Here is a 13,884-nt window from a genome sequence, read left to right as displayed (position 1 = left end):
TAGAAACATACTTAAATTAAAATTCTATTGATATACACATAAATGCTATTTACCTTGCTAGATTAAACTATCATATTCGACTGCATCGTCATCATTGTCATCATCATCTTTGTAGTCGATCTTTTTCCTTTCTCTCAAATTTTTTCTCATTCCAGTATTACTCGATGACCTACCACCAGATGGTTTATAAACTTCATCATCATCGATTTCAGAATCATCATCATCGTCACTATTTTCATCGTCAGTGAATCCCTTATGTCTGCTTTTACGATCTGATCTTCTAGTGGCCTTCTTTTTGCTTCCACTTTGATATTCACTAGCTAGCATTCTCTTTTGAGCTCGTTGTCTTTGAGTTTGAGAGGAATAAACTAGTCTACCAACTTTTGTTTTTATATTAGCTTGTAATTTTTCTGATGACTTTTCAGAAATATAAGTCTTGAAAGAAGCTTGTGCTTCTTTAATTGTAGCAAAAGGTTGGAACAAATCTCCCGGTAAATTTAGTTTTCCAGGGTATGCAGAATGCTGCCAAGCCTTCTTCTCTTTAAATTGAATTAGAATCATTTGGGATAATTCCCCAATGATATACATTCTTTTTGAATTCTCTTTTCTTGATATCTCAATTTCATCAGTATCTTCAGAGATTACCTTATCTTCATAATTCTTGATTCTTTCTGATAGATAATATAACAGACTAAAGTTTTCTTGGGTTGCAATTGAATCGAAGTAAAACATCAGATAGTCAATTGCAGTTGTCATAGCACTCAAGAAGGAATCATCTTGATTCTCAAATGCCTCAACTATGTCTGGATGATGAGAAATAGCATGTATCAGACGAGGTAGTGCTCTTTCAAAATATGTACCCTTTTTAAATGCCTCTTTGCCAAATGTGAAATTGATCCAGGTCTTTGTGACTGTTTTGACATCTTGATCAGGTTCGTAAGCGGTAAAGAATATCAAAGGTAAAAATTTGATAGATATCAATTCATTCGAGATAAAATCCTTTAGTTGATTCAAAAATGTCCTACGTACTGGCAAAGATTCATCTTCAACAATGTTAATTAATTTGATAATATCTGATGGTTTGATAAATTCATTTAGTTCTGGAATTCTTGCCAATTTCAATAGTTGAAGGCCTGCGCAACAACGCAATCTTGTTTGATAATTACTTGGCGTTGGATAAAATTCTTTGTTATTTTCAGAAATCAGCTCCCCACCACTTGCTATTAAATAGAAAAATAATTTCATAGTTTTCTTAATAAAGGCATTAGTAATGTCATCTTTGTCAGCTTCATGAGCTATACTTTTTAACTTATTTGTAAATAATTTAAGTGATGCTAACTTAGCACTTAATGCATTATATCTTGATGTGTATAGTAGCTTGTCATCTACCCAATCAGTTTCTATATCCTCATCACCAACCACTTCGTTTGAAAGAAGGACTTCCTTGATTAGATAGCTTACAATTTCAGTTGAATCTTCATCTAAGACTCTTGGACAATATTTAAATATTTCTGACAACACAACTATATTAGAGGTAAAACGCTCAGCCTTTTTGATATCTAATGGCATAATCATTGCTCTTATAGTTGTTAAAACATCCGCTGAATTTGGCATCAAAGAAATTAACTTTGTAGCGTACTTGGAGACAAGAGTTGTGCCATTAATAGCATAATCTTCCAGTTTATCCACGAAAAATGATTCTGAAAACATAATTTCGTTTGGCATACTCTTCCCAATTTTATATAAAGTTTTTAGAACTTCACTAAAAGGAAGAGATGCATCATCTTCATCCAATGTATTATGCTTTTTCACAAAATCAACTAACATTTTGACTTGGCCCTTAAGTAAGGATGGATTAATTTCAGAGATGTTATCTAACAACTTTCTTTTCAATTCCAAATACTCACCATCGGCTGTATTTAAAAATTGTGTAATATTGGACACATTATAAATCAGTGGCGATGATCTATAAATTAGGATAATGAATTGTCTAGCAATTTCTTTAGGAACAATTGTCGATACCGCTTTTATATTATGCTTTCTTAGAAGTGACGAATCATTTAGTTTATTGCTTAATTCCTTAAAGCTGTTCTTCCAGGATTGGAAGGTGACATCACTAGATATACATGTTTTTATCAAATAATATATTCTTCTATCGTTTAGTTCTTTAATCGCCTCAAGAGCAGCTATACCTTTCACTGGATCACTTAACCCTGTTGCCAGCCATTCAATTAATTTCGGAAGCTTTGCATTAGCATCTACCAACAAATTGGAATCTATAGTTGAACCATTGTCATTGATAATTTCACAGAATTCAACATACTTTGATAACGCAATAGACATCTGCACCTGTCTTTTATTAAATGCAAAAAAAGAGGAAAAGGCTTTTTTGTCAAATTTGGAAATGACTTCTAATAACCTTTCCACTCTTTTCTTGTCATCAATATCTAAAGAAAGCAATGATTCAAAAACAACCTTATCAACTTGTTCATTTATATGTAAGTCATTGATATAATATAAGTTGAACAGCGATGAAGGAATTTTATCAATGACATCCCACGTATCCTTATTTTCCGTAGATCTTGTTACATTCTTTAAAGATTTGGAATAAAACTTTGTAACTGTAGATATACATAATTCTCTTACGTCCTTATTCTTCTCTCTCGTTAAATGAAGTAGTGAATTATAAACTGATAAATTTTTAATATTATTCCACAAAATTTGTACTGGAACAGTGTCAAAGACAAGTACTGATGCTTTACGAACCTGGTTATCTGTATCTATCAAAGTCTTAGACAGACCTTTACTGATTTCTTCTGAAATATCGTCTCTGGAAGCCAAAATATCAGGGATGGTTTCAACCCATTGCACTCTAACATCTGCATTTATATCCGCTATTTTAGTAACCCATGCATTGAATACATCTTTATATGTTGTAGCAAAATTAATTTGTGAATCTGACGCTAATATAGATCCTACAAATTGAGTAGCTTTCAATCTTAAGAGATCCTTCTCAGAGCATAATTCATGATAAATGAAACCCATAACAGGCGATACTATATCAGGAATTGTTTCCCACAATCTAATAGTTAACCTATGTAATTTTTCCAATGATCTTGAAATTTCCCTAGGACTTTCATGATGTGAATTTTCATCATTGGAAAGTTCATAGAGAACTTCTGAATAATATCTAGTAAAATGTCTACTCATTCTACTAATATAAGTATCACATAGAATTAAATTAATTTCATAAGCACTATTAGAAGCTACCCCTAAACCTTTTGGAATGTTTTTGATGTCATGAGTCAAAAATCTGTTAAAGATAATTTTCAATACTGATATAGGTACAATGTCAAATTCTGATATGACTTCACCTAATATACCACCAATAACTTTATAAAGTTTTGAATTATATGTCCTTGAATCACTGTAAAAAATGGTAAATAAATCTTGTAATAACTGATTGGCGCTAGGCAAATCAGCTAACAATACGATTGATCTGTATTCAAGCAATCTGGTAATAAGATAAGTTTGCTGTAGATAATAACTATTTTCTGAATCTCCCAGTTCCTCAAATTCAAATAAGAATAATTTAAAGATATCTGTTAGTTGGGTATCTGTATATGGCGCATCTGGTGCGTATAACCTTAAAATATCACTTAAGCAACATGCCGTGAATGCACGAACACCGGAATCTTTATGTCTCAACAACTTCCTATTCACCAGATCAGCACAGTATCCTGACAAGCTATCAAGATCTGTCTGTTCTTGATCAGATGTAGATAATTCTTCATGCAAATTACTTAGTCGAGACAGAAGCTCATCTAGAGAGATTGGATTTTCAGATGATGACAGAATAGGTTTCTTAAACCTTAATTTGGCCTTTTGAACCATAATGTCTTACAAAATGCAGGAAATATGCCTCCAACTCCTCTTGAAATGATCTTTTCTTGCTACAACGATAGTCAATTTCTATTACTACAATGTATTAAAGTAGGTTTTATAGTTTATATCATTTTAAATCTTCCTAACGCGATTTATTTAATTTTTATTTACAAAAAAATTTACGCGTACGTAGGGTAACACTTTATATCGTAAGTCATCGATATTTGGCTTTGTACCGCTATAAAACATCACATTATGAAGAATATTGGTATTATTACTATATTATTACTATATTAAGGTAAATATTTAAATGAATTATCAACTATCCGTATGGACCAATGCTTATTAGTATCACAATGTCTTATAGACCGATTATGTTTTGCTTTAGTTTGATATATGCTTGGATGGAGTGGAAACTTCATGATATCCGATGAACAGTATCATTTCGAAAAACATCCGATCTTTGTAGACTAGGACCCACATATAATGTAGATCCTATTAGTTATTAGTTTTTATATTATGTAAGCGAGTTGAGCTCTTCTCAACAACGCTCTGTTTCTTGATTGGAGCAAAAAGACTCCCATATTATAATGATAAATCAGTCAACATCTGCTGTTCCCATGGTATTGTCACTTTTTATAGACGGGATGCTAAAAGTATCACTAATGGGTGATCTGATCGAAGTAGTAGTACCATATGCTCTTGCTTGATCTACTTTGTTATGAGGCATTGCATCCTGTGTGGTTACAGGAAGCTTCAGATCCTGCTCTGATCCACCCACCAAGTTTATAAATCTATTAATGGCACGTTCCATTACTGATCCAGCTTTATCATCATTAACATTATATGCTGCCGAGTTATGGAATTCTTTGACTTCCTTTGCAGCTATTGTTTTGGCCCTTGTGGCATCAATTTCCCCATCATCAATATCTATGTTACCAGGTTTGTGAGATGTAGTAGTGTTTGATCTCACTAATCTTAAAATATTGTGACCACCTGAACCTATTTTCTCTCCTTTTTGAAGTGGCTTCCCCATTCCCAAGATTGGGAAAACCCCTGGAGGTGACCTTGGTAAATCGTGGAATCTTGATATATTCGATCGGACTGTATGTAAAGACTTATAAGTTCTCCTGGATTCACCTGATCTTGCAGTAGACATTCTTGACAATGAGAGGTTGTTCTTTTCATCAAGTGAGTGCCTTCTTTCCGCCTCTGTGTATTGATGTATATCATTGTTCGCTGAGGATGAGTACGCATCTGGGGTGTCTTCTTCCATTTCGTCGTCTATATCATCCTCTTCTATCGGCATAACTTTTACCACTCTAGAATCTGTGTTCAAATCAGGTTGTTCATCTCTGGCTTCATATTGTGGCATTGCCAATCTCTTCTGATCTGCTTCCACGACAACCAAGTGTAAGTAGTACGGAATAAATAAACCAAAGGCACTCCCACCAATTATGTTGCCTACAGAGGCGGAAATTAGCAACTTCCAGATATACTTACCTACCGATAAATCTGCACCATTAAGCAGACCAATGTATGCAATTGTCATATCGGCGACAACATGGGTGAAACCTAACGACACAAATGTGAAAATCGGTAATGTCATAATGAGATATCTAACATGAATTGGCTTGGCCATCAATTGTAAATACACAGCCAGACAAACATAAAAATTACCAGCAATACCCTTCAAAAATGTCTGAATAAACGAGAATGATGCTTTATCTTCCAAAATTTTCCTCGAACCTTCTGACCATAATTTCGAAGTACCGGCTCCAGATAAATACATGAAAAGATAAGCCACGAACAAGTTACCGGCAATATTCCCAATCCAACTGACAAACCATGATAATGTCAAATCATAAATCGATATAGCTCCCCTCAGTAGACCTACTGAAAAGAACAGTATATTCGAATTGAATAAATCGGCACCCATGATCACGACATAAAATAGACCTATACCAAAAAAAAAAGCCCCAACAAAGTTGGCAACACCAGGATTGTTAGCCACTAGATCTGGGTTCTCTGCATGGAATCCAACATACAGAAATCCACCACTACTAAACAGAATACCACCAATAATAGAGTTTAGAATCAAAGTGTCAATTCGAAGTCTTGATTTTTTCATTGCCGTAGCAACCACTGCCAATGCTGCCTCATGAGGACTGGAATACAAAGAATCATCACCCGCCATCAGTACCTACACACAAAGGAGATCTTACTTTTATTCAATATCTTTCCCAACTTCTATTATCCTAAAACTCCTCTAATCCAATAGGTTCCTCCTGCAAAATTGTCCTGTTTTCAACCGTTCCTAAACCAAATTGTACCCAAATAAAAACAGAGAAATGAAATATCAACACCAACAGAACTATTCACTAAACAAAACGTTCACCAGAAATCCTATCCACTTGTTCAAATCAGATAACCTCTTGTTGTTAGGGTACCTCATCTCTTGAATATCATTATGCCCCACCCCCACCATTAACCTCTACTTATATAACAATTTTTCGATCGCAGTAAATTTTTCAATATCAAATTTTGGCAATGAGCTTAGTAATGTTAATTAATAAGGGCCATTTGGAAAACCATCAATATCAAGACAGTTTAATAGATGGAAATGGTTGTTAAAGAAGGTTTTAAGTGTCCAAGGAGCGATTTTAGTTGCTATCTGGGGTTATATTTTGGTTAGTAGTTGTTAACTATCTGAGGGTTATCTTTTCTAGTGAAGATTTTGTTAGGAAGACTGTTGATTGTTGATGATAAAGGGATACCCTGTGCCTATATCGATGGTAATTTAAGATCCTTATTTTGGAGTACGTTTTATTGATTTGATTTGGTTTGATTTTATTTTATTTTATTTCACTTGATTTCATTTGATTCGTGAGTTTTGGGTCTATATGGAAGAGACTCAGTATACTATTTTAGTTCAGTTAGAAAAAGGGGAAGAGACCGTATCAAGCACACAGGAACTATCTCAAACTGTAATTGATCAGGACTGGAGATTCACTGATATATGGTCAAGCAGACAATTTTCAATGCAAGATTATAAAGGTAAACGTCGTATTGATGAGAGGGATTTAGTGGTTTCGGAATATCTGGGACATGGAATAATACGACTTTTCAAAGATAATGATAATTCCAACGATAGTAATAATAATACTGAACGTATCGATGAGGACGATTTAATTGTGGTTCCTGGAGATGATACAATGGTTTGTATGTTGTTTGTCCCCATCTATTTCACAGTCCATGAATTATTACATTTCTATATCGGCGATGAAATTGTATATAATCAAATTTCTAATTTTAGAATATTGAAGAATTCTAAAAAAAATGATCTTGGCTATAACTTCATGGTTTTAATCAAGTTCAGAGACCCGCTGATAGCAAAGAACTTTAAAGAAGAGTTCAATGGCAAAAAATTCAATAAATTGGATTCAGAAACTTGTCATGTCATTCCAATTAAAGAAGTCGTATTTGAAAAAAAATTATTCTTACAACAAAAAAATTCCGACTTTCCATACCTGGTCAGTGACACCTTCACCACAATTGCAGATGACAGTAAAAATCCATCACAAGATCAAGTAGAATTGCCAACTTGTCCCGTATGTTTAGAGAGATTAGATGATGGTACCACTGGGTTAATTACCATTCCATGCCAGCACACTTTTCATTGTCAGTGTTTAGACAAATGGAAGAACTCAAAATGTCCAGTTTGTAGGTATTCAAATCTAAAATTCAGCAGAGAAGCATTGTTACGTCAAAATGCATCTTCTGCTCATTGTAGTATTTGTGATGCCACTGATAATTTATGGATGTGTCTAATTTGTGGGAATGTAGGATGTGGAAGGTACAATTCTAAACATGCAATACAGCATTATGAGGATACCTCTCACTGTTTTGCAATGGATATACGCACCCAGCGCGTATGGGATTATGCAGGTGATAATTATGTACACCGTTTGGTTCAGAATGAAGTTGACGGTAAGCTAATAGAAATAGGGACAGATATCCCTAATTCTAATAATCCGCAAGAATCTGGAAGTACTAGTAAGGATAATAATATGGCTACAACATTTTTGCGAAATAAGGAATATCATTTAGAATATGTTCAATTACTGATATCTCAACTAGAATCCCAAAGGGAATTCTACGAACTTAAGCTTCAGCATTCCAGCGAGAGTTCCAACTTGGATAATGTAGTGGAAAAGCTGGAAAATGAACTGGATGCCTTAAAACTAAAAATTAAAGATTCAGAGAGTTCGTATAATCAAAATACAAAAGCACTGCAAAAGCAGTTACAAGAAGAAAAACTAATTAATAATGGGTTACAGGAGAATTTAGAGGTATCAGACGAAAGGTTGCGAAATTTACAAGCAGATATCGATGGTTTAAATAAGGAAAAACAGGACCTGTCTGAGCAAGTTCAAGACTTAATGTTCTTTTTAGAATCAAGAGAAAAATTTAAAGATGCCGATGAAAGTGTTAGGGAAGGGACGATTGTAGTACCAGCTTCATCTAATGCTCCAACCAAGAAAGCAAAGAATAGGAAGAAAAAGCCTGGAAAGAAATAAGATGTACACCAGCACTGGCAGTTTGATAGAGGTATGAAGACAATGATAGATTAATAGTGTAGAACGTTGTTAGCTATTATTTTATGAACGTATTCTCTTATATTTGCTATTTTGATTCGTTTATATGATTTGTTTATAGAATGCTGATCGATAAATCTCTTATATAAGTTTATAATAATTTATAATGGTGGTAATGGAGCCCTGCATACCGGACATTGTAATTTGTATCCCATCCAATTTTCTAAACATTGAGTATGGAATACATGGTTACATGGAGTAATCATGAAACTGTCTAAGTCAACCTTATGTGTTGTTGGAACATCATCCACGTACACCGGAACTTCGGACATACAAATGGCACAGTCTACAGTATGGTCTGATGAAGCACCGTGTTCCAAAAGATTTTGTAATGACATTGCCTTGTGATAAGAATATCCTTCAGGAATAACAAGCTTGGGTAGAAACCAACGAGATCCAAATATTTCTTGTGAATATAACACCAGAAGTTGGAATCCAAGCCAGCAACATAGCAATACAGCAAAGAATGTATCCTTGTGGTGTCTAAAAATATTGGAAGGATATGTGAAAACATATACTACTGGTAAAACCCTGATTAAAGTTGTTCCTATTACAAATTTCCATAAGAAGGGATTCTTATATTGTCTTCTAAGGCTTGAATTTAAGTTTCTTCTAGATCCTCTGGGTGGTGAACCCTTAATAGCATTCCTGAATATTTGTGGTATCCAATAAGAGTTCAAGGCAAATATTGTTACATATTCAAATACCATTCTGAACTGTTTGGACCAGGCTGTAGAACTTAGTATCAAAAATGTAAAAGTAATTAATGAGAAAAAAAATCTACCGTATAATGAACTACTGATTGACGCATCATCTGGTATAATAGTTTGTCGTTGTTCATTGTTTTCTGATAAATTTCCTCTTAGTAATGTTAATATTCCAACACTTTGCTCATTAATTTGAGATGAATACACTGAAATTAAATAACGTGTTTCAAAAATGGAAGCCAAAATGAAACATATGAATGCACTAATGACCAACGGCAAATATAGTTCAGGTAATACACTTGCGGCAATGAAATACATAGTCGCTAAAGAACCATCGACTAAATTAATCATGGATAACGTATAAAAAGAAATTTTATTGATACTTGAAGGGGTATTGGTGTATTTCATCTGAAGTAACAATAAATATATCTGGGAAACAAATAAAAGAACTCCGAACATTAATTGAACTCTTATCGACCTTACTTGTAGCTCGTATCTTTCACCTTTAACATTTTCAAGTTGTAAATGAAGACCACAGTCAGGAGAAAATAAAAGGCCTGATTTAATTGAAATCGGTGGTAACGAGGATAAATTTGCTGGTCTTCCTAATGGCCATTTCAATTCATCATCAATCATCTTTATTTGATCCTTGGTGTATTGATTCCAAGGTTCCAACTGGAGGAAAGTCATAAACTCACATTTTGAATGAGATTCATCGTACCACTCTTGTATATTAGACATCGTCAATGTCTCTACATAATTTGATGTTGTGACATAATCGTTAATTAATTGTTTAACTTCGTTGAAGACCTTATCAGATGGATCAGCTTTAAAATTAAAGTAATGTGGAAATGCAAATATGGAACGGAACTTAGCACTTTGTGATATGGAAAGAATTCTTCCTCTTGTTATATCATATACAGCCAATGTATTTATTGAATGTTTTTGATTTTCTGAAGAATCATGAAAAGTAATTCTTAAATTTAAAAGTTTCCATTTGTCTGACTGTGTATTAAATTCTTTTTTCTTTGAATAATTTATCTCAGACGCTACTTTATTTAGATGAGAAATTTCAATCGTTAAATCACCCTGAGTGAAAGTCACATTTAAATCTTTATTCCTTGGTAAAAAATCACGTAAATATAGTTCACCTTCTGGTGGGACAGTGTTTGAAAAATCTGTAGAAGGTTCATAAAATCTCGGTATAGGCATTGGGTTCAACAGATACTCGTTGTTAGATATTAGATTGACCTTACCTAGTACAGTACTTGAAATATTTGGCGGGAATATATTATTACTATTTGCATTAGAGTTATACCAAACTTCTTCATCAATTATCTTAATTAGACTATCTGGTAAAAGCATATACTTTTCAGTTGGCTCCCAACTATCATAATGTTTATCTGGTAACGGGTAAGTTGCGTTAATCTCTGGTGAATTTTTGATATCTAGATAACTTAATTTCAAACCTGTTATATCTTTAAAATTTGAATTATAAGTCATTTCTTCGAAAGATTTATATTCTTTGGAAACCTGCTCCCTCAATTTCTGTAACTGATTGAATTCATATTGTGAAGAGACACCATCACCACCTGGACTTGAAAAGAACAAGAACAAAATGATGATTATGAACAATAATGAGTTACCATCAATTTCCATGATCTCTCAAAATATATTTAGCATTAATTAGTATATGAAATTTAGTAATATAAACTAATTGGATAACTCCTATAGACAATCTTTTTAAGCTGACAATTGGCTTGTATAGTTTAGCCTAATCGTTTGAGTCAACTTCCAAAAGTGTAGTTGAAGTAAGCTACTGCTTCTCCCTTATAAATATATTCGATTTTATAGATCGATTATTAAAGAACCATATCCTTCGTTTATGACGATTAAAGTTCGGTATATTGATAATGGACTATATTAAAGGTCAGGTTACCAAACCACCGATCAAGTTGAATTGATTAGTTAGTTGTAGCAATGGATAGGAAGCCTCTACGATATATTAATAGATCTTTAAATGTTTGATTTTGGATCCATTCCCTTTTTCTCTGGCTATTTTTACTTTAAATACTGCAAGAAATACGACTAAAAATGAAGTGGTTTATTTTAAATAAATTATAATAATTATGGTATTTATTCTAATCATCAAAATGGGAGGATAGTTTACATAACGTGGACGATAAAACATTGAACTATAAATTTAAACCTAGATATATACATACAAACAATAGATTTGGGGGGAATCTCCTCGCCAAGATTAGATGGAGAGTAAGAGATGGGAACATATGTTTCTTTTATAATAATCTTTTATTTTATAAAGTGATAGATGTGCATGAACTTGGTAAAAATTGATTCAATGTTCCAAAATTTGCAAGTTACCAGTGATGACAACATTTTCTAAGACTGATCCATTTGGAATGTCAATCTTTTGGCCATCAGAACAAACAATAATGACAGTACCTTTTAATGTAACGTTTTTACCTAAAAAGACATTACCTGTAATTGTTAGATGATCTAATTCTAATAATTTTGGAATGTGAGAGATTCTGGCATTGAAACCAGATACTTTCTTGAAATGGGAGCCCAACTTGATCAATGGATTTGGACCAAATCTGGTTGGATCCAACTTCAAGGCACCATGCTGTAAGTAGAACAAATCTGATTTAACCATTAACAAATCCGAACATGTCTTGACTGGCAAGAATCTGGATCTTGGGACCACAACACCGTGGGCACCGCCGAAATGTCTGATGGCAGCACCACATGCAGTTTCTAATTGTAATACGGTAACATCCATACCCTTTCTTGAGATAGTTTTTTCATTTGGAATAATTTCCATAGCTAAAGCACTCGATTCGACTAATCTCTTAACAGCCTTCAAGTTGATCCATAAATTATTAGTATTGAAGTTCTTGAATTTTCTAATGTTCTTGAAATCATCAATGTGTTCCTTTGGAACTTGAGCAACTTCTAATAAACGTACTTGACCATCGTAGGAGATTAGAGTACCACCCTTAACATCAGCTCTTGTTTTGTCGGTCAATTCCATAATATATTCAGCATCGGTTTCGATCATATGGTTCAAAATCTTCAAGTCAACGGTAGCACCTAAGTTATCACCATTGGAAACGAATAAGATTTCTCTACCTTGGGAGATTAAGGCATCTAATTCACCAGAGGCATATAAAGATTCGAATAAATCACCGTGACCTGGTGGGTACCATGAATCCAAAGAATCGTTGTAATCAGTTGGAACAGGCAATAAAGAATCTTTGTAAACTCTTGGGAATCTAGATTGGTTGAAAGATCTAATTCTGATTCTGTTGGCAGAATATTTCTTAATCAAATGTTCTGTGTCTTTGTCTGTGTTGAAAGAGTTCATTAATAGCAATGGGACATCACTGTCATATTGTCTGTTCAAATATTCAATTTGACGAACAGACAAATCTAAGAAAGTGTTACCATCTCTAACTTCGATAACGGATTTTGGACCAACACAACCCATTGAAGTACCTAAACCACCGTTTAACTTCAAAACTGCTAATTTAGATAAGTTGGATACATTTTCTGGTTGTTGTTCAATTACTTTGTAATCCACAACTTCTTCTGGGTTTGGAGATTTAATCTTATCCCAATCCAAAGTGTTACCAGAGGACTTCTCGACTAAATATCTTCTAAATAAACTGAAGAAGGAATCCAATTCATTTTCGAATCTAACATGAGAAGGATCACTAACATCAACTTTGTCAGCCAATTTATTCAAAACGTTTCTCATCTGAGAAGCAGCAACATTGCTGGTATTGCTTTCAAAAGCATAAGTAGAATGAGTCTTGATATGTTTCTTTGGAGCAGTAGTGGCCATTGTCGATTGCTGATTTATGGTGTATGATTTATTTTATTTATATTTATATTTAAATAGATATATCTGTGATTTTGGCTTGAATAAAACTAATAGATATATACACACATATACAAATATCAGTTGAAATGCTAGAGATCGATCTATTGAAGGATGAGTTCACTGATGGAAGATGTCGAAACGCAATTACAATAATATTTCAGCACAACGAACAGAGAGACAACACACAAAATAAGAAATATGTACCTCTACAGTAGATCCAACTTCCCTTTAAACAGATAAAGTTGTGTCTATTTATATACGAATTGAGTTTGAGTTTCTATCTCTGTGTTAAATGTCAAATTGCATCAATATTCAATAATTATCAGCATTTTAACGATACTTAAGATAGATGGATATATTTAGTTCGAGTTTATCAAGAAGAAATACCCTAGCAATGGGAAAGCAAGCTTAACTAACTCGAAGACAAAAAAAGTTGTAAAGAGAGGAAGAGAAGAGAAGGGAAGGGAAGGTAAAAAAACCACATATCAGAGTGATAGTTAACCCTTTCAGCACTGAGTATTCATTTCAAGAAGAATGCAGTGGTGGACTGGACTGCTAGGGATGAGGATTGAGAGAGGGATAGTGGCAGTCGATAATATATAAAGCCTGTAGTTATATTTAACGGTACTTATCTCTTAGCTATATTATTACATAGAAGGTTAAAAAGCAAAATAAAAAATAAAACTGAGAGTGTACCAAAGTCAGCTCAACTCTTGAGAGAGAGAGAGAG

General features: G+C 33.6%; 5 protein-coding genes across 5 annotated transcripts; 1 reads left to right on the top strand and 4 right to left on the bottom strand.

Moving 5' to 3' along the window:
* Positions 1–57: 57 nt before the first annotated feature.
* On the bottom strand, positions 58–3,894 carry PDS5 (sister chromatid cohesion factor PDS5; the record flags this gene model as incomplete). Its single annotated transcript, XM_001647173.1, has 1 exon — positions 58–3,894. One exon carries the CDS (start codon positions 3,892–3,894, stop codon positions 58–60), a length of 3,837 nt encoding a protein of 1,278 aa, XP_001647223.1.
* A 589-nt stretch (positions 3,895–4,483) lies between these two features.
* Kpol_1002p9 (formate/nitrite transporter family protein) lies at positions 4,484–6,082 on the bottom strand (the record flags this gene model as incomplete). Its single annotated transcript, XM_001647172.1, has 1 exon — positions 4,484–6,082. One exon carries the CDS (start codon positions 6,080–6,082, stop codon positions 4,484–4,486), a length of 1,599 nt encoding a protein of 532 aa, XP_001647222.1.
* Positions 6,083–6,788: 706 nt separating this feature from the next.
* Positions 6,789–8,465, top strand: ETP1 (Etp1p; the record flags this gene model as incomplete). Its single annotated transcript, XM_001647171.1, has 1 exon — positions 6,789–8,465. One exon carries the CDS (start codon positions 6,789–6,791, stop codon positions 8,463–8,465), a length of 1,677 nt encoding a protein of 558 aa, XP_001647221.1.
* A 179-nt stretch (positions 8,466–8,644) lies between these two features.
* Positions 8,645–10,909, bottom strand: TUL1 (ubiquitin-protein ligase TUL1; the record flags this gene model as incomplete). The annotated part of the gene is made up of 1 exon (XM_001647170.1): positions 8,645–10,909. One exon carries the CDS (start codon positions 10,907–10,909, stop codon positions 8,645–8,647), a length of 2,265 nt encoding a protein of 754 aa, XP_001647220.1.
* Positions 10,910–11,606: 697 nt separating this feature from the next.
* Kpol_1002p6 (UTP--glucose-1-phosphate uridylyltransferase) lies at positions 11,607–13,115 on the bottom strand (the record flags this gene model as incomplete). Its single annotated transcript, XM_001647169.1, has 1 exon — positions 11,607–13,115. The coding sequence occupies one exon, from the start codon at positions 13,113–13,115 to the stop codon at positions 11,607–11,609; it is 1,509 nt and encodes a 502-aa protein (XP_001647219.1).
* Positions 13,116–13,884: the final 769 nt, after the last annotated feature.

This window comes from Vanderwaltozyma polyspora, genomic scaffold, assembly GCF_000150035.1.
Source record: "Vanderwaltozyma polyspora DSM 70294 KpolScaffold1002 genomic scaffold, whole genome shotgun sequence".
NCBI classification, from domain to species: domain Eukaryota; kingdom Fungi; phylum Ascomycota; class Saccharomycetes; order Saccharomycetales; family Saccharomycetaceae; genus Vanderwaltozyma; species Vanderwaltozyma polyspora.
The sequence above is the reverse complement of the archived record's forward strand: the minus strand, read 5'-3'. Positions and strand labels throughout refer to the sequence as shown.